Genomic DNA, 26296 nt, shown 5'->3' with positions numbered 1-26296 from the left:
TATTTAGCATATTTTGAATTTGAAGCACTGGTATAGTTTAATAATAAGTCATTTTCAAAAATGAAAACAAGCAAATTTAGATGGCTACACTTCAAATTGCTATTAGAAAGGATGAAGAAGAGTTAAATTACAGAAGCTGCAGCATGAAATCTGGAAATAAGGATGAGGAGAAAGATAAATGAAAACAGTTGAGGGTACGTGGCACACTTCTGAAAGTGTTAGAAAACACTTTTCACCACTCTTTTGTCCAATGTGGAATACTGTCAAATTAAAAGTCCTTCACCAAATGCTTCACAGTTCACTATGTTAAGACATGTTTGTCAATGAAAGCACATCTCCAACTGTATGGCAAAAATGGCAGGAAAACAGATTCATTTTATAGAAACGAACTATGTAGCTCTCTTTATGTGTATCCATCTATTCCCTGAGAAAAGGTTAACCTAATTATATTTTTAAAGCATTTTAAATTATAGACTAAAGCAATGGTATTAGCAATGACTTATTGTTTTATTTTTAGTGTATCAAGCTTTAGGTAAAAGAAGAGAATCAATCCCAGAGATTCAAAGATATTAAAGTGCTCATGAAGATCAATTGGTAATTATTCCACAGTAGTGCTTAAAGCCTCAGGGTTAGGCACCATGTTAAGGAGAAGATATAGATGAAAATCAACCTCTTACTCTACTTTAAAAAGATCCTTCAGGATATCTCTGGAAAGTAGATGTATTTCAAATTCTAGATCCCTATATCCTATGAGTTCTGGTCATAAATGACATTAATCAAGCCCTTGCCCCTGTGGTATAGAAAAAAATCCAGGAAGTTTAATGTGACAAACATTTCTTGATCCCTTTAAACGTGCTATAGGAGACATAAAGGTAAAGAACACGCCACTTCTGCTGGAGCAACCAGACAGCATTACTCCTTGCTTTTTCCCAAACATCAGGTTTCCCCAAACAGGGGAGGGGCAACGGAATGTAGTCTCACTCGAATATTTTCCAGTGTGTAAGCATCCATTTATTAATTATTAATACCGTATCTACAAAGAAAGTTTGTGGAGACTTACAGAAAATTATACACACACACACACACACACACGCACACACACACATAGAGTTGGTTCTCCTGTATCCATGGGTTCTGTGTCCAGGATTCAACCAATCTTGGATAAAAAATATTTGGAGAAGAAAAAAACATCTGTACTGAACACGTATGTACAGACTGTTTTTTCTTGTCCTTGTTTCCTAAGTAATACAGTATAAAAACTATTTACATGGTATTTACACTGTATTACATATTATCAGTAATCTACAGATGACTTAAAGAATACAGGTGGATGTTCATAGCTTATATGTAAATACCACATCATTTTATGTAAGGTACTTGAGTATACATTGATTTTGGTATCTGAGGGGGTTCTTGGAACCAATCCTCCACAGATATTGAGAGACGACTATACATACAAAACTAAAAGAAAGACAAAAAGACAAGAACTGGTAGATAATAATGTGAGAAAATCTAGGGTGAGGGAACCTCCTACAGTTTAACACTACAGTTTCCTTCTATAAGTTGGCTGAACTCCTCATCTAATAGAGGAGGAAATGCTAACTGGCACAGCTCTAAACTCTAAGATGCCTGCTGCATGGGTCTGTCCTGGGAAACAGTGACTAAAATAGACAGCCATGTGCTGAGCAGCACTTTTATAAAATATTCAGAGATAGGTGTATATGGCTGTGTAGTATAGCTTCAATAAATATCAGGAACCTAATACTGTAAAAATATTTCTGTGGAAAGGCAGAGAAACCTAATCCAGGTATGTAGTGTTCTGGTGATGGGACTTGATACAAGGATATAGCTCAAAGCATAGAGAAGAACCAAAGGCTAACATTTCTTACCCATTTCTTTAGAGGTATCAACTGTTAGAAAATGCAGAGCAGGTCATTAAAATTTAAGATTATTGGGATTAAAAACTCAAGATCATTCAGACTTAGAGTGCATTCATTCTGTAATGAGACTGTAAGCATCAGGACTGGATACAGCAAAACTAATGTTCACTTGTAGAAATTCATTCATATGTATTTAGTGATCACTTTCTACGTACCAAACACTAATCTAGAAGCCAGAGATTTGGTAGAGAACAATGTATGCTTGGTTTCAGTCATTACTGAGCTTACTGTAGAGGATGGAGAGGGTAGAGAAATAAAGAACAAATATTTTTAAATGATAATTTCAGATGGTATGTACTAGGAAGACACTAGTAAGAAAGAGTAATAACAAGATTGATGCCATTTTTCATTTTGACTGCTGACAGCCTTCTGCCCCATCACAATCCTGTCCCTGTCTGCTCCACATGTGGGCACATTAAGAAACCCCAGGTACTTCCTCCTTTGGTGCTAGCAGGAAGTTCAAACCACATGGGCCCCAGGTTGAGCACAGGAACCCTCAGCTAGTCCTACCCCCACCCACCATGTAACCCCAAGCTCATCTCCATTTCCTACTTTCAGAAACCATTTGTGGACCAGTTTGGGAGCCCACCCTGTTCTCTCCAGAAAGCTCATATGCAAGTAATAAACCTTTACATATACTTTTGATGTGTGTGTGGCATCATGGTCTTGACTTTCCAACCAAAGTTTAGTTGGAGGGTCTATCTTGCCACCAGGGAGTGACCACATCATGAAAACTGGTCAATATCTCAGGATTATAGGCACAATAAGAAGAGAAGCCAGGTCTCTTGGGGCTGAGCTTCTGCAAGTTCAGCATCACTTCTGCTATAATCTACTGGTCACAGCAAGTCACCAAGCCAGCCCAGACCCAAGGGGGCATGGAAATAGCCTCCAGCTCTTGAAAGAAAGAGTTGCAAGAATTTGTGGCCATTTTTGCAATCCACCATGACTATTTAGCTGAATCTAACTTGCTACCATCCAGTTTACTCATTTCATGATGAGTAAAAATATCATAATAAAGATCATGGCTGGTGATTTTATTCTGATGCAGGGCTTCTCTTCTTTTTTAAGAAGTGAGGGCTGTGGTCCCAATGAGCCAAATCTTACTCATCTTTGTCCCCATCACATTGACCATAGAACCTGCATATCTTAGGCTCTGAATGATAGCTGTAGAAGTGAACTAAAATCAATTTTAAGTTAAGAACAATGTAATAGCTAAACCACAGGAATTAAAGGAAAAAATCTGTCATAAAACATTTTGAAAAAAATCTTCCATATATGTTCATACATTATCTCACAACACATTCACATTTTTCAGCCATTTGAACACAGTGGTATCAAACTGAGGTCTCTTGTCAGGTGGATGACAAAGCCACTCTGGATAATTCTGACAGTTTAATAACATAATTAACCACCTGATCTGTAGGAGGGTGAGTCATGATGAGCTTCCTGACAGAGCTGTGAGAGGATACAACTGCTCATCTTTGGAAGTACAATGCACACACCCACAATTGTATATATGCCCTTTAGCTGAAGCACTGAATTAGGACCCCCACTGGAAAGCAAACACGTCTATTTGACAATGGATATTGCTACTTTTCCTAGTCCTCAAAATGCCCTTCTGCATTTGCATCTGTTGAGCAAAATAGTTATTGAATATGCTAAAACTGTGCTACGTACTGGGGACAAAGAAACATGGAGGATTTTTTGACGTGAAGAAGGAAACTAACAGTTGATATATTACTGTATGCAAGACACTCTGTTAGTCTCTCCACACATGCTTTCTACACAACACATAAAACAACCCGATAAGGTGGTTGCTATTATTTTCGTTTTACAACTGAGGATACTGAGACTATCACAGAGTAAGAATTTGCTCTAGATCATTCAGTAAATACATGGTAGAATCTTGATTCAAACCTTGGTCTGCCTGAACCTACACCCAGCCTCTTTCCACCAATATGGCTTAATATCAGCCTGCAACAAGGGGTTTCTTCCAGCTATGCAAATGTTCCATCAGTTGTTATTCACTGTAACAACATTAAATCTCTACTACAATCATAAAGGGAAACCTCCCTCCTTTTCCCAAATGAATCTCTCTCTAGATTCCATTTCTACATCATAGCAATTAGGCTGGGATGATGTGTTCATCAAAGTGACCCTGGTGAGTGAATTGCCTAATCCTTCATGTCAACCCCAAGTACACATGCAAGTAAAAAGAAAATTAAAATATATGGACCCTAAGTCCAACTCACCTGTGCCAGAAACACTACAGTTGCCATAGTGATTATTTCAACAGGCAGAGTTAAGAACCTTATGGAAATGAGTAAAACTAAGATATATGAAAATTTACTGTAAAAGTAAAAAGACAATTTTTGTATATTTTTTCCAGAAAACTCTTATGGAAGCCTTTTTTTTTTTTTCTGAACTGGAAACTCAAAGCACAAGTCAAGAGTAGATCAGTCCTCAGGAGGCTCATATACTGATGGCGAATGAGAAAGAGCTAATTAGGCAGGCAGTTGCTAGCAGGATGACCACCTCACTTCATTTAAAGGGAAGAAACACAAATGAAGCCAACCAAACTTATGATGTCTATACATGCCTGCTACTGAACACCAGCATCTGACATCCATGAGGAAGAACTATCCTTGCTCCTTCCTTCACTCCTTCCTATTCAATCACCGAGTTTTGCCCATTTATCCAGGTATCTTTTATCTTACTGCTACCACTACCTGCAGTTGGATAGCAATCCCTTTACACCTGGATCTGCCTCCTCTTAACCAGCTGGTCTGATCCCAGACTCCTTCTAACTCCAAAGTCCTCTTTTCCCAGACAAACTGTCTTTGTATATGACGTTGATCATGCCACCATCCTGCTCAAAAACCTTTTATGGTTCTGTATTTCATCAAATATCTAGTCGAAACTACTTCAATTTCCCTCCTCTACTGCTCTGCAATTCCTGCTTCCACTGGCAGGTAGGCTACTCCTGTCACAGTCTCCCAAGGATGCCATATGCATCCCTCTTTATGTCTTCTACTTGAATCATCAGTGTTCTCTTCTTCTTATCCAAGGCCCAGGTCAAGTCTCCCCTCTTCTGTGAAGTCCTCCCTGATAAGTGCAGCCATTAACTTTATAGCACATACAAATTGTTTCTCAAAGTTGGGTATAAAATATTATCATGTGCTGTCCTACAGTTCATCAGTACTTCACCTGTGTTATTCTGGTATCCTCAACTGTTTTAGGGTAACTTTAGGTGTAATTATGTTTTATATGCTGGAAGTACGTGTGTGTGTTTGTGTGTGTGCATGCACATACATGAGTGTGTTTATGGTTAATTATCAATTGTGGACTGTCAATTAAATCTCACACCAAACATTTGTGTATTCTCATGAGTGATAATTTATATCAATTTAACATTAATTAATTTATTTATTTTGTATTTTTATTTATTCATTTATTTTTTTGAGACAGTCTTGCACTGTCACCCAGGCTGGAGTGCAGTGGCACAATCTTGGCTCACTGCAAGCTCTGCCTCCCGGGTTCACACCATTCTCCTGCCTCAGCCTCCTGAGTAGCTAGGACTGCAGGCTCCTGCCACCACGCCCGGCTATTGCTTATTTTTTTTAGTAGAGACGGGATTTCACCGTGTTAGCCAGGATGGTCTTGATCTCCTGACCTCATGATCCGCCCACCTCGGCCTCCCAAAGTGCTGGGATTACAGGTGTGAGCCAACGCACCTGGCCAATTTAACATTAATTTAAATATTCCCAGAACATTTATGATAACTTTTATTTATTTTTTTTGAAGTAGGCTAGTTGTCCTATAAATCCCAAATCCACGTAACAAAAAACAACCCATACCCCATAAACTACTGGAATGTTTTAAAAAGTTAAAGATTCTGTCAGGTAACCCCAACAGTCTTCTCTTTTTAAAGAAGCAATAAAATAACCGAGACCAGGGTTTTCAGAACAATTTGGTATTTCCCTTCACGGATCGTTCACTCATTCATTCATTCATTTAACTAAATAGTTCCAGGGTGCTTATTAGATGCTAGAAGCTGTGTTAGTGCTAAGGATACCATTAATTTTATTGGTATTAAAACTACCTATAGATAGTTTCTAAAAAGCCAAGAGGAAAATGCAACTTCATAGGAGAAAATATGTGAAAACTGCTAGATATTCCACAATCTAGTAATAGCTGAATTAGGTTAAGGGACGAACTGGATTGTTCTGATAAAGAACTTGTTCTAGGACCTTTTGATTTCTTTCCCAATTTCTGCCACGGATCAAAGTTTGATTGAGGTTGGTTAGAACTGTTTAATCATCATAGTTTTCCAATTTTATTTTTTTTTCCTTTTTTGTGCTTTGGGGGAATATGATGTGGATGGCTTCCAGGGTAGAGATTAGAAACAACAGTGTACTGAGCCTCATCAGTGCTTTAGTGTGGGAAGTACAGTTTTTCTGCTTTTTAATGAATTCTTGCACAACCTAATGGCTTTGCTCCAAAAATGTCCTACTGGAGTGGAGGATTATCTTACATGGGTCATTACACTTCCAAGCTTTAAGCCTCAGAATGAGCATTAAATTAAAATTCCCTGCACCTAGTAGGCAGAACATTGTGACACTCAAAAGATGTGAAAGTGCTAAGTGAATTCGGAGCAATATTATCACCACTGCATATTTACTGAGTTCAACAGGGTGCTAAGTACTGTACAGACAGATAATACAAGCAGTCTATTTAAAAAAAAAAGAAAAAAGAAACCACAGCAATAGTCTCATAAGAACTCTCCCATGCATCTGCCCTAGGAATAGACACTGTAACTAGACTTGTTAGAGAGAGTCTCCACGTTTCAGAAGTATCCTCAAGGTTCTTTAAGCTTTTGTTTGATTTGAACGTAGTCAATTTTCTACAGTTACCATTTATGAATGTGACCAAGTCTCCCAATTTCAAAATTACCATAAGAATGCCGCAGGCATTAAACTGAAGAAGAACTTCATCCCTTTGCAACAGAAAATTATGAACTGAGTTTTCTGGGAAATCTTAAAGAAATCAGTTGTAAAATATGATATACACATTATTATGTTTTTGATTCAACTGGGAAAATATGCATTTCCAAATTTAATAATATTGGTCTTTTTAACTAGCCTTCACTTTTCTGAAAAATGCAAATTTGAAAGCCAAAAGAATTTAAATAGTTTAGTTTTAAATTAAAGAGTGAAAACGATTGAAAGTTAAAGCATGAAGTGAATTTCCTATTTTTAAACAAATCTAGATACAAATAGAGAAAAAATTAAAGTACAGGGTACCCAAGATGTAAGAACCAATATGCATGTGGATGAACACAAAGAATAACTTTGCATATCCAGAAACTAATTGAGTTTCAGAATCCTGGCTTACTTTATTTAAATGCCAGCCCATCAGGGTTAAGAAAAAAATTGAGCACTTTAGAGAAAATGGGTTATAAACTGTCATTGTTGAGTTTAGTGTTCTGACAACTTTGAAAGTAACTACAATGTAATTTCCCAAGTTGGTAGCTAAAATAATAGAACATCTGGATGCCATTGAAATGCATGACAATCAAGGAGAGAACAGAAAAGCAGTGAGAACAATGCTTTTCCCTTTGCTTATCATTCTTTGCAGTTTTGAACTCTTAGTCCAAACCTCAGTTGTGGTAGTCAAGGGCAACTCCCTTCTCAAAGATTCACGTATGATTTCTAAGATCCCTGGGTCCATCTCTGGGTCTACTTATGGCTTCTAGAAGCTGTATTTTTTACCAACTTGCCTTCTTAGTCTCTTATGTCAGACTTTAAGCCTGAACACCTGTGTGATGTGGTAAGCAGTGTGCAGTGTCTTTTATGAATTGGTCAGAGTGCTGATTTCAAGCTTGTAAGCTGGGGCTGGCCTTTGGAAATGTACACATCTCCAGATAACACCATTTATTAAGCAACTTCAGCCTCATGCATTCTGTCCTTCCGGGAGCAAGTAACCCTACTGTGGAAAACATAATTAAGTTAAACTGTAGGTGGTTCAGAAATATTTGTGTTACCAACGGGCAACCTTATAGATGGTGTTTTCTGCTACAGTTTCTGAACTGCCCTTGTCTTTTGTTAGGCATTTATAGTTACATATTTATGCCTTTGGAAATATCTGGGCAAAAGCCTAGATAGCTAAAGCTCCTCTCAGGTAAGAACTAACTGTAAAGTTGAGTTGAGATTAGTTTTCTCTTCCCTCTGTCTAAACACAATGAAAAGAGAAGGTAAGAATATATATTTTTTTCATTTTGATTCAGCTAATATTTACTTAGAGTCTAATAAGTGCAAAGTCAGTACCAGGAAGAAAACAAAAACAGTCATTAAGGACCTTGTAATCCATGGTTTCACAACAGACTCATATTCATGAATTATATATTTCTTTACATTTTTACTCTCAAAAAGGGATGTTTTACAGAAGCATATTATTTTTCATGCCCTCCCTCAGTGAAAACCACATTTCAAGGTTGTCTGAAAGTGGGGTTTCTCTGAGTGCAGAGATGACTTATTCTTAGCATGCACATAAGAGTCTTTCCAGAGTCCCTTTTTCTTAATAGCTCCAAGTTGGAACTGATGGGGGATGTGTGGCAGGAGACAGGGGCTGCTCTTCTTTCTCCTCATTCTACCTGCATCATCTGAAGGGATTTTGCTTTTAAACATGGGAAGGCATATGTGCTCTCTCAGAGACATGTCAAGCCTCAGCTACAGTTTGGTTTGGATCCTTTCTCTCTTTTTACACTACAATTTGTCACCAGTAGAGAATGCAGACAGCTATGCCAAATGCGAATGTCGCTTGCATGCCCACATTTGGCAAATGTTTATCCAGATCTTTAGTTTGGGATTTAAATAATCCATCATCAAGAAGATGATTTCTAAGGTAATATTTAGCTCTGAAATTTTATGATTCTGTGGGATTTATTTGTACTTTTGTGAAAAGGTGCTTACAATATATCATTCTGTCTTCAATGACGAAATGTTGTAAGGTAGAATATCAAACTACACTGGAAGAAAGGAGAGTAGTTGATATTTGTGGGTAACCTGTTCAGATGTCTAAAGTTACATATTTAGGTTACATGTTTAAGTTCTTGATATAATTTTTCAAAGGACATGAATTAATATGCAGTACTCTTTTTTCCAAATGTTTCAAAGATATTTACATAAATATTTCTTACACTGTATAATTTTTCTTTCAATAGGTAAAGTAGAGTATTACAGCTCCAGCCAAGGAATAGATTTTTGTTCATATTTGTGTGCAATCTGATCAAGTATTGGAAATAATCAGCCAAATTACATTAGATGATGTCCAGGGTCTTTCCTTTAGCTGACCCACAGGCAGAAGTGAAGGCTAGTAAATGGCTTGAAACTGGGCACCAAACAAACACTACAGAAGTATCACTAGGGCCTTCTGGGGGACTGGGCTATACTCATGCAATATTCTAGAAAAAGTGATAGATGGTTCCTACTTAAGGTCATTGGCAACTCTACCCTAGATTGCTATTTAATGAGATCCCAAGCAATGGAAAAAAGTAACATCTTGAATGTAAATATATTAATATAGAAAAATGTCCATAATAAATAAGCAAGGATATGAAATCATGTATAGTGTTTATTGGATTTTTTCACAAATTTTATGCAGGATTATATGAAATATATGTGTATACATATATACATAAATGTAAAAGAAAGTTCTGAAAGATTATTTACCAAAATTTAAAACACAATCATTAATTCATGGAAAAACTATGAATATTACTAAATGTTTTTATTTGTTTATCTTTGTCTTCTCTTTTTTTTAATTTTCTTACAATGAACATGTATCATATATTATCATAGTTACATGATTCTCATATTTCTATAATTGGAAATAATTGTATTTTTAAAAATCCTACCATAGGCACTATGTAATTTCTAAAAGTGGAGTTTTGGAACAGGCTTTTTCTCCCTTTCACCTAGGTATGTACTTGCTTTACACCATGAGAAACTGAGTTCACTCTTCCTTACATGTTGATGTCCTTGTGGCATGACAGGAAATTTTAAATGAATTGCTTCCGGAAGCATCATTTTTGAAGATGGGTAAATGGTTTTGTGCATGTATCAAAGCACACATCATGGGTCTGTCACGGCCTTGCACAGAGATATTTGTAATTCTTCATTCAGAGGAGAAGCAAGCATGCCCTGGCTACTGCTGATAGAGACAGAACAACACCTTCTGTTGTGAAAAATGCTAAATAAAAAATCCCATTCTGTTCTGACTGATACCAAACAAGCGCATCTCTAATTCCTGCATACCTCAAGAGTCTGTCTGCTGCTGTTATGTCTCCCTGCCAACAAGACTGTAATATTGCTTTAAATTTGACTGCAGCCTTTCTGACTTTTTCACCTAATGAGAAGAGGTTCTTACGCCTTGGATGGTAAAGATGGGACATGCAAAGTTGAGACTTTGCCAAAGTTATTTGCAGTGACAAGAAGAATGCCATATACCATGAAGAGAAAATCTCAGTCATTTGGTATCCTATGGGATTAAAATTTGCTTTCATAGCCTTCAATTCAAAAACAAAGCAAGAACAAATTAAGCCTCTCTCAATATGGGGAAAGTCAGAACACTGGATCGCTCAGTCTATTTTGTGGTACTGGTTGCTTAGTTTAAAGTGCTTTGTCTCTGTGGATCTTCTTAAGAGGGCTACTAATGAGTACTTATACATTTTTAAAAATATTGACATTTTTCTATTTTATTTGAAAGTAGTCACCTAAAAGTAGATTTTATTTCAATTACATAATAGCGAGGTATACGTTAGCCTGGAGCTTAGCCCTACATCTAATTTTAAGACTTATCAGCATTTTTAAAACTCTAGAGTGGCATGCCAGGAATTATAATGGGTACCTCATGAAAAATCTAAGATCTTTCTTCTGAATTATGTATTTATGATCTCCCGAGGATGATCGGAGGTAATGTGATTTAGGAACTGCTTTTAGGCTCCAAACAGGAGCTGGGGTTGGCAAGCCACCTCAGTACGGACTGGAATGCAGTGGGAGAAAGCCCTTCCCTGTTCTGCATATTAGCTGGCACCCCAAGAGCTCCTCAAACCTCTCACCTAGGTGCCTCCTCTGTGTGCTTAGTGTACATTCTGTGGATCTCTGGAAGTACCTATCACTATATCCTCCAAAGCATGGATTACCTGGGTTGTGGGTTACCTGGAGCCCTAAACTTCAACTCAGCCAACATTCATCAAGTGCCTATTACAACCCTGGCATTATTTTAGGTGCTGGGGTACAAAGTGGAGTAATCTGGCTCTTCCTCCTATGGGTGGGCCAGGAAGAGAGAGGATGAGAAATCTCATTGGAGCTCATCTTGCAGCTTGCTAATGAAGCTAAGAATAGCCTAAAGGAGAGGTGGAGTTTGAAACTACCCAGGGCAATGATTTTCAAATGATGATATCTGCTGCTGAATATTAACCATGCTGTGGGCTACCTCCACCGAACATCTCCTAAATAGTCACATCTAGTTTCGTATTTCTACACGATTGAGATTTTGACATCTGAATGAAACATAAAAAAATTCCCATTAGATCTCTAAATGTTAAACACATTGACTGCATTAACAAATAAACACAATTTAAGACCTTAAAGGGGTTATGATTCTGGGAGAAAGCTTAGGGGTTTGTGATAAGGCTGGATAGGCCTGAACATGGCTGGCCTGGGGAAATTAGTTATTTGTCCCATCCTGGTCTTAAGACTAACTAATTTATGGAGCTCCTGGATGCTTGGAAATGCTACTGCTGTATTATTGGAGCTTGGGTGCCTCTGTCTACCTATTGGATACTGGTTTAGAAAGCCAGAGAGAAAGACTGTGGATCCAATAGTAGAGATCTAATGACCTTCATCATAGCCATGCCAGAACCATGGTTGACTCAATAGCCTGTCTTAGGAGAATAAGCTATTCCAACTTACATGGTTACAGCTTATTTAAGTGGATGGGGGCCAGCGGAAGCTGATAAATCTCTAAAATTTTGGGATCTTCTTCAGAAAAGGGCCAAAAAAAATTAATGTATTTTTGAGTGCGTACCATGTGCCAGGAACTTCTGTAGGCTCATTCATAGATGCTATCTTATTAAAGTATCATAAGTATATTCAACAACTATGAACCAAACTATAAATACAATGCATAATATAAGGCCTTAAGTTTTCTGAATTTTGTCACAAGACGACTGCTTCAGGAATCACATGGAAAATTTTAAAGCTTCTAATCATAATAGCTAACATATTAAACACTTAACATGTGCAATGCACGTGCAACATAAATATCCTCACCAAATCTTATAAAGGTATTATTATTGTCCCAATTTTATAGGTAAGGAGACAGAGGTTTAGATTAAGTAATTTGGCTCTAGGTCACACAGCTGGTGAGTAACTATGTCTGTCTCCAAATCTTGTGCATTAAGCATCTCTATCTACATTTATAATATATTAGTTTGATATAAATGTAAAGGGATGATCACAATTAGGACAGTGTCTTATGAGAGATTTTTTTCACTGTTTGATTGAATAATTGTATAACATCCTTACAGTTCTACACTCCCAAAAGTTAAACAACCAAATTTATTATAGGTTTTCCCAATTTTGAAGGCTGGCATTGTTCCAAGATTCTAACCTATTTTCCTTGGCTCTGACGTGCAGGGCTCTCCTGATTTATTTTCATGACAATGTTCTGCATCCTTACGCTGACAACTCTCTTGGTATTTCAGTAAACCAGTCTTGCCACAAAACAGATGAGGTTGGTAGCCCCCAATTTGCCACAAAAGCAAGGCACTTGAAAGGTCTTGAAACAACAGCTCATTTGAACAAAGCTGTCTGCTGCAAGCAGGAAGCATGCCAAAGTAGTTTTTCCTGATTATTAATAGAAGCACTTGAGTTGAATTCCATATTTTAAACTTGCTGTCATTACATTTTAAATTTTCCCACAGACAGATTTGAAGTCCTCAACTGGGTCAAACACATCTGATATTAGGCATGAGCTTCAGTGGCTTCTGAAAGCCTTGATAAAATTAGACTGGACAGATCATTCTGTAGCTCTGAGAGTGTGTGCCATAAAATAAACTAGGAAAGCAACACAAAGAAAAGAAGGAAAATGAGCTACAGAAGTAAAGTGCAGAGAGTCAATTTACCATCATTGCACTATGGTGAAGAAGCCAGTCTGGGCTCCTAGGATGGGGGATTCACAGTCAGGAGTTCTCATGATTGTCCAGAGCCATGCAGGAAACTCCTAACCTCTTCTCTAAGAAGGTAGAAGCCACTTGTGCAATACCAGCCCTTCAGGGTAATAGGCTCCCTCCCACCAACGCCCAGAACTCAGCCAGAGGTTGAGGCTATTACAGCTGCTTGGCTCAGAAGACCAAAAGGAAGCAGCAACATAGCAACACATTCCGAAACCATTCACAAGTGAAAACAAAGCAGAGTCTCAGCTCCCTACGGCCTGTGTGCACAGCTCAACAAGCTGTGACCTGCCTAGAGCAATTATCTGCCTGTGTACCACGGGTGAGCAGAGCAGTCAAAACTGGCTCATTTCCATTGCCAGGAGGAGCCACTGGGTGGAAGGACCTCCCTAGATCCAAGTGAACTGGTTTCATCTACTGCTGCTCTACTAATTAGTGTTCAGGTTTAAGGAGAAATAAAACAAACACAAACTTTCACAAACAGGTAAATTAGAGGTGGCTATTTATGGAATCAAAGACTTATTCCAGACAACTCTCCCAATAGATATGTGTTTGCCTGCAGCTTATTAATGAGTAGGTCAAACAGGAGCACAGAAAAGCAAAGTTAAAAATGAAGAGCTACTGCCAGATGAGATGCTCACACAACTTGAGGTACCCCAAAGATCCACAGCACCCTTCCGTTCCTTGGCTCAGATAGAAATGCCTGTGCGGACAATGTTCAGCTGAGATCCCAACCAAGTCCTCATATGCGGTAATTTCCAATGTCAACAGAGTCTCTTAAGACTCAGCCATAGGCTCATTTCTTATTTATTTTTATGGGCACATTTTAAAAGATGGGTACATTTTAAAAGATGTGAGATGAAGGGAAGATAAGAAACTAATTACATCCTACAAAATATGTGACTTACTTACTTCATTCTGAGAGGATTACAAATTATGAGGCAAGTAAGAAATCTTCCTTTCTATCAAATGTTGCAAAACAGGGGTTCGTTGGCTTACAGTGTTTCAAAAAAAATGACGGAGTTGTCAACATGTAATATAAAGAGATGTGGAATGCAAATGTGATTTGTTTTTTTTGGGAAAGAAATTAAGACTTCCTGCTGATACTGGGCCTACCTGCTTCCACACCTGCTGCTGGCAGTGCCTCTTTAGAAGAAGGGGAAGGTAGAATCCACTGTTCCTCCCCGTCCACATCCCCACCGCCCCCACACATGCTGCTCCTCTGAATTACTTACCTACCCAGACCCATGGGCATCTTGTAATCTCTGTTTTGAATGTACTAGCTCTAGAATTAATATTGCTCTGAAAGGTTTTTCTGTATCAGATTCAATATTTACTCTTTAGACAATAGGGAAATTTAAGTAGTACATCTTCAATTTATACTGGTGGTAAGATCTCAGAAAGGATTATTCTTAAGGGCCCATACCAACCTGGACAGTTCTGTAAAATTAGGAATAGTAACCCTCACTCCCATCTCATAAGCATGCCACCACTACTGCCACCATTACTACCACCACCACCATTAACACCATCTCCACCATCACAATCGTCACTACCATCCTCATCTCCATCATCACCACTGCCACCACTACAGTCACAACTGCCATCTCCTCCACCACAACAACCATCACCATCACTGCCACTACTATCACCACCACCACCACAACCACCACCATCACACCACCACCATCACACCACCATCACACCACCACCACCAACACCACCACCATCACACCACCACCACCAACACCACCACCAACACACCACCACACCATCACACCACCACCACCAACACCACCACCACCAACACCACCACCATCACACCACCACCATCACACCACCACCATCACCACCTCACCACTCCTTGTTTAGCTAGACTTGGTATGTCAATGGCCATCCCTAACTAGCCTACTAAAACCTTTTGGGGGGATTATTTAAGAATGACATGAATTTAAAAAAATCTCCTGCTTAGGAGGTATTTGTTCCTGGGCAAGAAGCATTCTTGTAGGTAAAACACTTGGATTTCTGAGAAAGGTATGCTGGTGACACTCACTGAGAAGAATGGAGGAAGGAGGCACTCAGGAAGCTAGAAACTTGAAGGCAGGGAAGGAGTTAGGAATCCATGTATGCCACAAGAGGGCCTTCTGTGGAGAGTTTTAACTTGGAAGATAATTCTCCCTTGGGATATGGAGCATGAAGCACGGGAACCCTCAAATTTAGACAGAGGTTTTTCTACTGTGTTGTAGTTGCTGCAGTCCCTAATAAAGTCTGATGCATTTGCATAGCCTTGTGAGGTGGTGGTATGAGGAGGGGTAGGTACAGGCCAGTTGGTGAAATCTGGCTGCTTACTGGTCTGCTAGGGCTGCATAACCAAGGAACAGAGACTAACATGCCTGAAATGACAGAAATTTGTTTTTTTGCAGTTCTAGAGGCTAGGAATCTGAGAAGGTATTGACAGGGCTTGGTTTCTTACAACCCCTCTCTCCATGGCTTGTACAGACAGCTGTCTTCTCCCTGTCTCTTCAAATGGCCTTCCCTCTGTACATATCGGTGTCCAAATTTCCTCTTCTTATAAGGACATTAGTCAGCCATATTGGATTAGGGCTCTCCCCAGTGACCTCAATTTAATTTAATGACCTCTTTAAAGACTCTTCTTTCCAAATCCAGTCACATTCTGAGGTACTGGAGGTTAGGATTTTAACACATGGATTTTGGTGGTGGGGGGTGGTGCACAATTCAGCCCATAATACATGCTTTACAGTTACTCCTCTGCTGAGTCCAAGCTGGTACCCACCATGTGGACACAGCGTCCTCTCAGATGGGCTTGGTCTTGGAGCTCAGGGCACAGCCCAGCAGCAGAGTGAGCCTTGTCCAGAGCTGGGTGGATGGGGCAGGCCAGAGTACCAGGCTCTGAGGATTAGCTGAGGGGGTGGTGGATGGACAACGAGAGTATGAGAGAAAACCCGCTCTTCAGATGCATAGAGACTGATCCTTGAGGCTGAGTTAACTTGACACCTGGGTCAATCCATTATTACAAAATGAGAGCGAGAAAAGATGATTCAATTTGCAACATTTCGATAAGCTGATGGATATTGGTAGCCATATTTGTTCCATAAAGAGAGAAAGACCTATCCTGGGTACTGCCATGAAGTAGTTGTATGATCTTGGATCACTCTCCTCTTTTCTAGGTCTCAGTTTCTGTATCTATATAATGTGAGAGCACAGTTAGGAATATACGAATTAATAACAGTTTCTTGATGCCAAGACAGCAGCTAACGAAAGTAGCTCCCTACTTGATCTGCAGTTTAGTACTCTAGGAGACCTTACTGTGAAAGTCAAAGGAAAAAATGTCCAGTGGGAAAAACACACTAATTCTAAGAAGAAAACCTTAGTACGTGGCCCAATGCCAGGCCTTGAACAGGCATTTGATAAAGCTTTTATGAAAGGAAGTAAAAACAGAAAGAGTGCATATCTATTAACTATCGAGGTTGATACAATAAGAATAAGCAGGTGAACAAATGAGAGAATGGAAGGAATGAGTGGAAAGAGGTCAGCAGCTGTGTCACAGGGCATTAATTGTGTGTAGTGCCTCCTGGGAGCTCTGGAGCACAGAAGGTGTCATCAACTCTCCTTGTGATGCTGATGCCTGTTCCATGCTGCTATTTTTATGCACAGACATACCATTTTTTGAGGGCCCATGGATACTTCCTGCAGAGTTTTCTGAGGGTAGCAGAAAGAGATGCCTAAGGAGAGAAACTTCCATTTTTCTTGAAGTTAAATTATGAAACTGTAGACTGTTTAATGGGTTGAAATGAGCCTGCAGTAATTATCATCATTTTAAAAGTAGATGCTTTACCAAAGAAAGAAGCTGTTAAGGGTGTACTCTCACCAAAGAAATCAATTTGCATCCTAAGGCAAGAGAAAATGTTATAAAAACTTAATAAAGAGCAATATTTTTTCCCTCAGAAAATAAAACTATAAAAAGGGATGAGAACTTCAGACAGGAAGAAAAAAATATTCACGAGTTGTATGTTACAGAGGACAATGGATGAGTTTGTTAAAAAAGACAGATACTAAATAATATACATTCCTATGGATCTTGCCTATTCCTCTGTAATCTGTTATTTATACTGACTTCAGTATTACATTTAACCACATTCTCTGGGCTGTTCCAAATTCTATGCACACATATGACATAATTGCTCATCCACTGTCTTTACACTGGTTACTGGGCCTTGTCAGCTTCTTTTTAATTTTTTTTTTTTTGATTTGCAAATAAAACACTCTCTGTGTTCTCTTTGGGAGACTTTTATCAGAACCATCCAGCCCTGAACAGAGAAGCATTTCAAGATCAAAAGGGAGGCAAATAATAATCTTCAGCAAAGATTCACACATAATTAAGCCAGGACTATAGGATTATTTAAGTAGATGTATCTTTTAAGAATAATCGAAGTGCTATAAGCTTTTCAAACTGCTGGAGCCAGTCCAGGAAAAGAAAGGGAACTGGCAGTGTGTTTGTGGAGGACAAGGGTAGGAGGAAGGAGATGGAAAAGAGGGAAAGGGCAAGCAATAGGTGACCAGTGTCTCTGTGTGCCAGGTCTTCCATGCAGTTTATCTGTGAGGCAAGTTTATTAACCCCATTTTCCAGATGAAGAAAAGGAGGATCAAAATTAATTTAACTTGGCAATGCTCATGCAGATGAAAAGAAGCCGAGCATGCCTTCTCTCTGTCTCTACGCCCATGCTCTTTCTTGCATGTTAATTCTCTCCCCTTCAAGGTCTCATTTAGGAGTGAAATAACGTCTTTCAATGTAAGCATTCATTCACACACTTATTGAGCATCCCTTGTTTCCTGAATGCCTTACAGATGCTTGTATACACAGATGAGTAAGACATTCCGTGCTGACCATGGCTATCATTCATGGAACATGTACTGTCTAACAGACAGCATCCTGAGCATGCTTCACCTGTCATTTAATCTACTCTTTATACCAACCCTATGGTAGGAATTGTTAGCCCCACTTTACAGATGAGAGAAAGGGGATCCAGAGAGGTTCAATAGCCCATCTAAGCTCTGTGAACAGTACCAAAATACAATCACAGGCACACCTGAATTTAATATCTGAGCTTTCCCACACTACCTTAATTCACTGTCTTGATAAATCAAGTTGCATGCCCACAGGGAGCTTAAACATCTCATAGGTAAAAAACAAGGAAAGAAAACCAAAAACACCCACCCAAAACAACAAAAAAAACACAATCCATACAAGTGATTATATAATAAGAAAGAGTTAGTGCATTTATTTCCTATTTCACAGCTGCCTTCTCTGATAATGAAGTAATCAGGGCTAAAGTCACAACCAAAAAACTAAAACGTTAATTCGCTGTTTCATTTACATGTCCATTATCAACTCTTGGCATCTGTATGCTGGAATTAGTCTTCTATCTCCACTATAATCATTAACTGGGTATCAAGGAAGGTATATGACTTTGAACAAATGATCTAAAAATTTTATATTTTTGAGTTTTATTGTAGGAAGAGAAGATCAGGCCAATATTTTCACATAACAGACTTCCAAACCAGGCAAGAGTTAACACTTAGAATTCACTGAAGTATAAGCTGTACTTGTGAATTTGCCTACAGTTCTTTGCTGCTCTTGTTGCTTTAGCAAGTCTTTGGATTCTGATAATGACAACCCTCCTTTTATAGTAACAGATTTTAGGCAAATGCTCTACAGACTGAAAAACCCTTGCAGCCCATACACCATCAAGCTAAATTTCTTAAACCAATGTATAGATGGAGTGTCAGCAGTATACAACTAAAGTGCTTTCTACAATGGGGATAGCAAACTACCAACAAATCATTAATGTCCTCCTAGTTATCTATTCAGCAGTGTACCTGCCAGGTCAGCTTCTAAATGGCTCCTTTCAAGAAGAGTCAATTTTATTTATTGGGAAGGACAGATATGAAATAGAGCCAGAAGGTTAATATGAGTTTAAGAGGAGCAAAAGGTTATCTCGGCAATTAAACACTCTCCAGGAGGTTAATTACCTATATCAGCAGTTTCAAAATTTTGTGTATAACAGACAACTCTATTCTACATTCTCAATGATATCATTTCACTTATTTTTTGCAGGACTAAGTTAAAGTAACATTCCTTCTATGGTCTATTTAGGGAAAAAAAAGAAATGTTGTTCAAACTCCTGCAGCAATGTCATATAGAAGAAAAAATGTGGCCAAAGTTGTACAATTTTAGAGAGTGAGAGTAAGACAGTGTGCATAAGAGAGAGAAAAAGAGAGAGAGAAAGGACAAAGGGAGAGAGAGATGCAGATTGAACTGGTTTCTGAAAGTCTTAGCAGATTTACTAAATGAAACAGTGTGTGTGGCGAGCCTGGGGGCTGGGTAGGGCAACGAGGTTGCTGGAGGGCAAGTTGGTATGATTCTGATGACCTGTGGTTTAAAAATCTTCACTCTAAAGACCACAGAAAAGCCAGTGTGCTGTTGCCAGCTGAAATCATGATAGGATTTTTGTTAGACCTACTTGATCCACTGCCCTTACCCTCATTCAAACCACCATCATCTCTCACCTGGATCTCTATAAAAGCTTCCCACATTTCCCTGCTGCCACTGGTCACCCTTGGCCCCCACCCCAAGCCTGTCTCTGCCCAGCAGGGCAGCCGGCCATCACTTATGACGGCAGTCACATCATGTCACCCCCGCTTAAAGGCTTTCCACTGCACTCAGGAAAAATTCAAAATCGTTACCACAGTCCCCTCTGTTTGCCTTTCCAATCTGCTTTCCTATAACCTCTGCCCTCCCATCCCCATTCTGCCTTTACACTCTTCATCACAGTGGTCTTGATTCTATTTCTTGAACAGAATCTTGGCATCATGTCATCAAATGCCATGTCAAACAAGACCTCCTAACTAGTCTACTGAATGTTGTCTGTCACCCCCTGCTTTCAGGCACTATCATGGAACCTTCTTTTAGTGGCTTCAGAGAGCTTCTTTCTGAAGTTACAGCATTTATTCATTTCCATGTGCTTCCCTATCCTTCCTGCTCACTTTGTGTCCCCAGGACTTAGGGCAGTCCCTGGTACACGGGGTGAGTCCAGGGCTTGCTACCTGGGGCTCCTTCTGCATTTCAGTGGTCTGGAGCTTCTATCTTTCCTGGATAGGGAAGGTGCTGTTAAATCTTTAGAAAGCGTCTGATATTATGTCATCATGTGATAATACTTAAAACCACAACAATCAACAATGATAACCACACTTTACTAAGCACCTACTTAGTACCACTGGACTGGATGTTTTACATGTATTTTATAGTTTAATCTCCCAACAACCCTATAAAGTTGTTAATTGCTATGCTGTCCTACTTCCCTCTGCAGATGATACTAGATACAAGTTGAATATCCCTAACGTGAAAACCCAAATTCCAAAATGCTCAAAAATCTGAAATTTCTTGAGTGCCAACATGTTGCTCAAAGGAAATGCTGAATGCAATATTTTGAATTTTGGATTTTTGAATTAGGGATGCTCAACTAAGAATACTGAAAATATTCCAAAATACCAAACATTTCAAATCCCAAGCGTTTTTTAAATTATTTTTTATAACAATGCATAATAGATGTATATAGTTTCAGGGTACATGTGACAATTTAATACATTCATGTACTTGTAAAGATCAAATCAGTGTACTTGGGTTATCTATCATCTTAAACATTTGTTACTTCTTTATGCTAGAACCATTCTAATTCTTCTCTTCTAGCTATTTTGAAATATGCAATACATTATTATAAACTCTAGTCACCCAAATGATCTATTTAATACTGAATCTTATGTCTTGTATCACACCATGTTTGTACTAATTTATTAGCTTCTCTTCATACTTCCTACCCCATCCCAAGCATTTTGGATAAGGGGATACTCAACTTGTACTGATCAATGATATTCTAGATCCCAATCTGTGTTAGTCCAAGGTACTAAAACATTACTCAGCATTTATGTAAGTCTGTAAAGGATGTGAATCCATTCAGGGTTCTTTCAGGGAGTGAATTCAAATGCTTGGAAAATACTCTTACTCTTTGCTCTACTATAGATCCGTCCTGTGACAGTCGCACTGCACCACAAACCTCCTGATGACAGAGACCACCTTGCAAGGGACCGGGCAGTAAGTGATCTCAGCCAGACTCCTCAGATAATGAGACACCCTTCCTGCTTCCTTCTGGGAAGTAATGGGTTCAACTATCTAAGAACACAGCCTTTCCAGGTGTCCTGGACTGTCTTCTGGAAAGGAAAGAAGCCCATGAATATAATATAAGGTCTTATTTTTCTGGCAAATGTACTTAAGTTCTGGACCAGGTAGGTACTGCAGCCTGTTAATAGGATTTTGAAAAAAGAATTACTATAATTATTTTTTTTGGCAGCCTGGAGCCTTTTATCTTTATGAGATGATAGTAACATTTTAAAAGGATTATCATAGTATTGTATGATGATGATAATAATGATAATAATCCTTTATTATATCCAATGCTTTAAGAGTTTTAAAAATACTTTGATACAAAATAGAAGGTTTGATCCTAAGAGTGATCTTTTGAGGTATAAGGGATTGTAATTGTTTGCCAAATTTCATAGTAGGGGAAACTAAGGTTCAAGGCAATTAAATAGCTTCAAGCTATTCACAGCAGGACAGCTTCAAGACCCAGGTAGCCTGATTCCTAGTCCAGTGTTCTTTAAATAAATCATGACTGGTGAGCTAATTTAAAGAAGTAGACCAGAAGAGATTCTATCATAAGATTTGAAGGGTGTGTTTGTGTGCATGTGCACGTGTGTGTGTGTGTGTGTGTGTATGTGTGTTTGTATATGTGTTAGGAGGGGTGGTGGATTCCAGAAAGTGATTCTTAAGAACTAAAAGATTATTTTAGAAGCGTAGACACATTATAAAACCTTAACAGAGCCTTGAGTTCTAAGCATTGTCATCTGTTTCATATCACACCGTCACAATTAGATCACGGTGTCATACAAAATACCCAGGCTTCAAGCTTCCCAAGAAAGACACTCGATGCTTCAAGAAAGAATGTTCTGCAAAGCTCTTTCATATTTATTTTCTCATCTCATAGCTTTTTAATGTCTCTCCAGAAATAACACTTTTAGAGTTGATTTTGCTGCAGTTTCTCTCTTAATGAATTAAAGGAGTCCATCTTATGGTTTCAGCAATAGTCATCTCTGGCAGTGACTCAACCAGCAGCTTTCTTTGTCTCAACTCTCTCCCCAAGAAAAGAAAAGAGGAAAGCAAAGCTTCCTCATAAATGGTGCACTTACGCTCTTTCTCTTTTTACATCTGTGGCCCCAGTGGCTCACAGGGCTCTGCTCCTGAACTTTCTTTTCTGATTATTGACACGAGGGCCTGAAGTCAAGGCAGAGACGTTGATAACACCATTGTCTTCAGCAAAAGGCAAAGGCTGCCCTACCACCCTGGGTCAGCACACAGGAGCATGTTGAGAAGAACACACTAGAAATCCCTAAATTCAGAACATAGCAGCCCAAGAGAAATATCTTCACTTTGATATCCACTGTTCAAATATATTGAAGGTGTAGTTTATGTTGAAGGTTAAAGAGGTTTAGTGAAAGTCAGTTTTAATGAATTCTAGTTCCCTCTATGCGCTTACCTCCAGAAAATGTTCTGCCTGCTGTTCTCGATCCAATTTCCTTGAAGTTGTTGTAATCAGACCTGTGTAGAAATGAGAATATTTGACTTTTAAATATCTGGGGCAAACAGCTTACTGAGCGTGGGGAAACAAGTCCAGTTAAAGGAAAAGCAAAAGTGGTATGGAACTGTAACTTTCTAATCCCCCATGACAATCAGAATGGTCTCACGAATTATTCTTAAAAGAAAGTAAAATTTACAAAGAACATCTTAAAAATTGTTTCAGCCTGTCTACCACAGTTGGGGTACATCTCACTTTGGGGATGTAAAAAATCACTAAAAAACTTGTTTTTCTGATAATGAAGAGTTCCAATGATTCATTTGCATATGACACTGAAAGTCTGCAGTAGAAACCTCATTAAAGATTTTAGAGTTCCTGAACAATTAATAGGTTGTTTATGCTGATTAGATTCAGACTATGAAACAGTACTTTCTTACTTAACTTTTATATGCATATATAATTTTTGTTATACTTGACAAAGAATGTTATTTCTGTAATCGCTACTTGTACACATAATTATTTCAGATTTAATAACTTACACACCAAAGATCTCATACTGTTATTTTATCATTTTGTTTTATGTGTTTGAATCTTTACACAAAATAAGTTCCACATGAAAAATATCTATCTTTTCTTCCAATGGTGTTTCTCATAAGTGAATCACCCCTTTGAGTATAAAGACAAAGAAAAGAAAATGAGAAGACAAAACCTTCAAGACCTCTCAGCTTATTGCACCAATTTGTCTTTTGCAGGTTTTATTATTCCTTTTGTCAAATGGCAATTAGGAGGTCAAATTTATGTTCCATTTCTTGATTCCACAATGTCCCTAAAGATAATATGGGGTGGGCTGTTTTCCTAGTATATGCTGATGGACAATGGAGGAACAGAGAAAAATCATATGAAAAGCCTGCTCCCAGTGCTGGTGAGGTAGGTGCAATGTGGAAAGGTATTTCCAGGGGCTGTGAAAGAGCTCTTGACCTCAAGCTTCTGTCTTATACAGAAGTGGTGGGTGGGAGCACACAGATTTTAGAGAAAGCCAAGAAGAGACCACAGGAAATTAAATGGCTCCCCACGGCCTTCAAAATAATATCCCACTCAGAGTAACATGGCTGTTTACAAGCTAGCCCCTCCTCTCCACCTCCACACTCCCCACAGGAGGAAAACCTGTGTTTCCATTGCACAAATGATCTAACTTTCTATGAATTCATTCTGGAATGTGCCCCACAGATTTTTTTCTTTATCTTTTTTATTGTAAATTGACAAGTTGTAGGGGTGTGTGTGTGTGTATATATATGGGGTATATATATATGGTATATATATATGGGGTATATATATATGGTGTATATATATGGGGTATATATATATGGTGTATATATATGGTATATATATGGTATATATATGGTGTATATATGGTATATATATGGTGTATATATGGTGTATATATATGGTGTATATATATGGTGTATATATATGGTGTATATATGGTGTATATATATGGTGTATATATGGTATATATATGGTATATATATGGTATATATATGGTGTATATATATGGTGTATATATATGGTGTATATATGGTATATATATGGTACAAAATGAGCATATATATGTGGTACAAAAAAAATATATATATATGGTACAAAATGAGCTTATGATTCAAGCATACCATGTGAAATAATTAAATCAAGTGAATTAACATATCCATCACCTACAATACTTACCATTTTTTTGTGGTGAGGATATTTGAAATTTATTAGCAATTTTGAAATGTACAATACACTATTATTAACTATATTCATCCAAGCTGTACATTACTACACTGAACTAGATTTTTTAAGTTTAGCTCAGATGTTAGCCTTTGCTGACCCTCTTTAACAGGGTTAGGTGGCCATCTGCTCTGCCCTCATGTAACTGGTGCTCTCCATTATTGATCTCTGCCTTATACTAGAATCCTTTGTTCACATGTCAGTATTTCCCTGCTAGACCAATTGACAGAGTTACTTCATGGGAAGGGCCTGTCTTTTGATTCAGAAACTCTGATGCCTACCTAGTACCTCACCTAGAACAAAGAATAGGAACTCATTGATGCTTAGTTAATGAAAAGTTGCTCTGGAAGAGATCCATTGTATTCTATTCTTCAGTTTTGCTACAGACTTGGAATGTGTTTGTTTAGGAGGGTATTGTTTTGTGTGTGGAGGGTGTATTTGTGGGTGGGAAAGGCTTGTGTGACATGTGTACTCATAAAGTTTACAGAGTTCCTCTGTGTGAATGAGCAGTACTAGGCACTCTTGGATATAAAGAGCTACTGTCCGAGATTAAGGAGGAAAGACTGCCACCAAGAAGGTCAAGGAGGATCAGTGACTTTCCTTTCTTAGCTGACCATCGGAATCACCAGGGAAACATAAAAAACATGGATTTTTGTCTCCCTGCTCCGTCCCTCATTTACTCTATCAGAATCTCTTGGGGTGAGGCCTGTGACGGTCCTCTGATTCTAAGAGTAAAGTACTATCGAATTCTACTATCTTTCACTAAATCTCACTGTGACTTTTCATTGACCTTACTTCTTCTGACCAGACATGCCCAAGAATGAAATACACGGAACTGCTCTAGCGTCTAGATCAGAACACTGGGCTCAGTGTGTGGGTGTGGGGTGGGGTGATGGAGATAGCCTGTGAGTGCCTGCTGGGGGGAGGTGAGGAGAGGAATAAAGGGCAGCACAGTGCTCTGAGTCACATTGACAGAGGGTCTGTGGGGTCACCCCAGTGGATGTCTAACAGACACATCTGACACCTTCATTTTTGGGCCATTCTATTGGACAAGGTCATATGTTACAGAGGCTCTTTCAAAGTGGGGAGTAACTCTCTTCTCACAAGGCAGGGGAAGCTTTCATGGAGCCTCCCCTCTCCTGTGTGGGGGCTCCTCTATTAGAGTTCACAATAGGAATGAGACATGCTTGTTATATTGAGGCTATAAATGAGTCAAAGGGCTGTTGGCCTTCACCCTGCTGCTCTTCCAGCCACAAAAGACCAGGACCCCTTTGCCCTCTGTTCCCCTGGGAACTCTCTATCATCACAGGTGCTCCTTGCCCAGGGTCACATGGCCACAGCCCATTGTGGTGTGGCTGTGCACAGGGAAGAGGTCAGCTTCCTCTCCTGATGATTCTTAGGGTGATTCTTTAGGACATTCACTTGTTTTCACAATGCCTACATGTAAGTGGGAGAGCTGCAGGGTCCCCTTCACCTTCATACCTTCACCTGGATGTGTTTCTCACATATTGATCAGCCAACAGAGAGAGACAGGCTTCCTGAAAAGTCTGAAACAACATACACAACAGTGAACTCGGAGCTGTGAGGAAGACAAGCAGTTTCTGTTCCTGGAGTAGAAAGACACAGGAAAGCCTCTGCAGGTTACA

At 38.8% G+C, this 26296-nt stretch overlaps 1 protein-coding gene across 4 annotated transcripts in view; it reads right to left on the bottom strand.

Annotated features, from left to right (window-relative positions):
- Positions 1-26296, bottom strand: part of FAT3 (FAT atypical cadherin 3) — a 679936-nt gene that overhangs the window by 182786 nt on the left and 470854 nt on the right. For all 4 annotated transcript variants that reach the window (XM_032167143.2, XM_032761586.2, XM_058446445.1 and 1 more), the window contains exon 4: positions 22845-22906. In XM_032167143.2, the coding sequence (XP_032023034.1) occupies positions 22845-22906 (62 nt within the window). The remainder of the gene's footprint in view (positions 1-22844; positions 22907-26296) is intronic.

The sequence above is a fragment of the Hylobates moloch genome, unplaced genomic scaffold, assembly GCF_009828535.3.
Source record: "Hylobates moloch isolate HMO894 unplaced genomic scaffold, HMol_V3 SCAFFOLD_11, whole genome shotgun sequence".
NCBI lineage: Eukaryota > Metazoa > Chordata > Mammalia > Primates > Hylobatidae > Hylobates > Hylobates moloch.
This window is presented reverse-complemented; position numbering and strand designations above follow the sequence as displayed.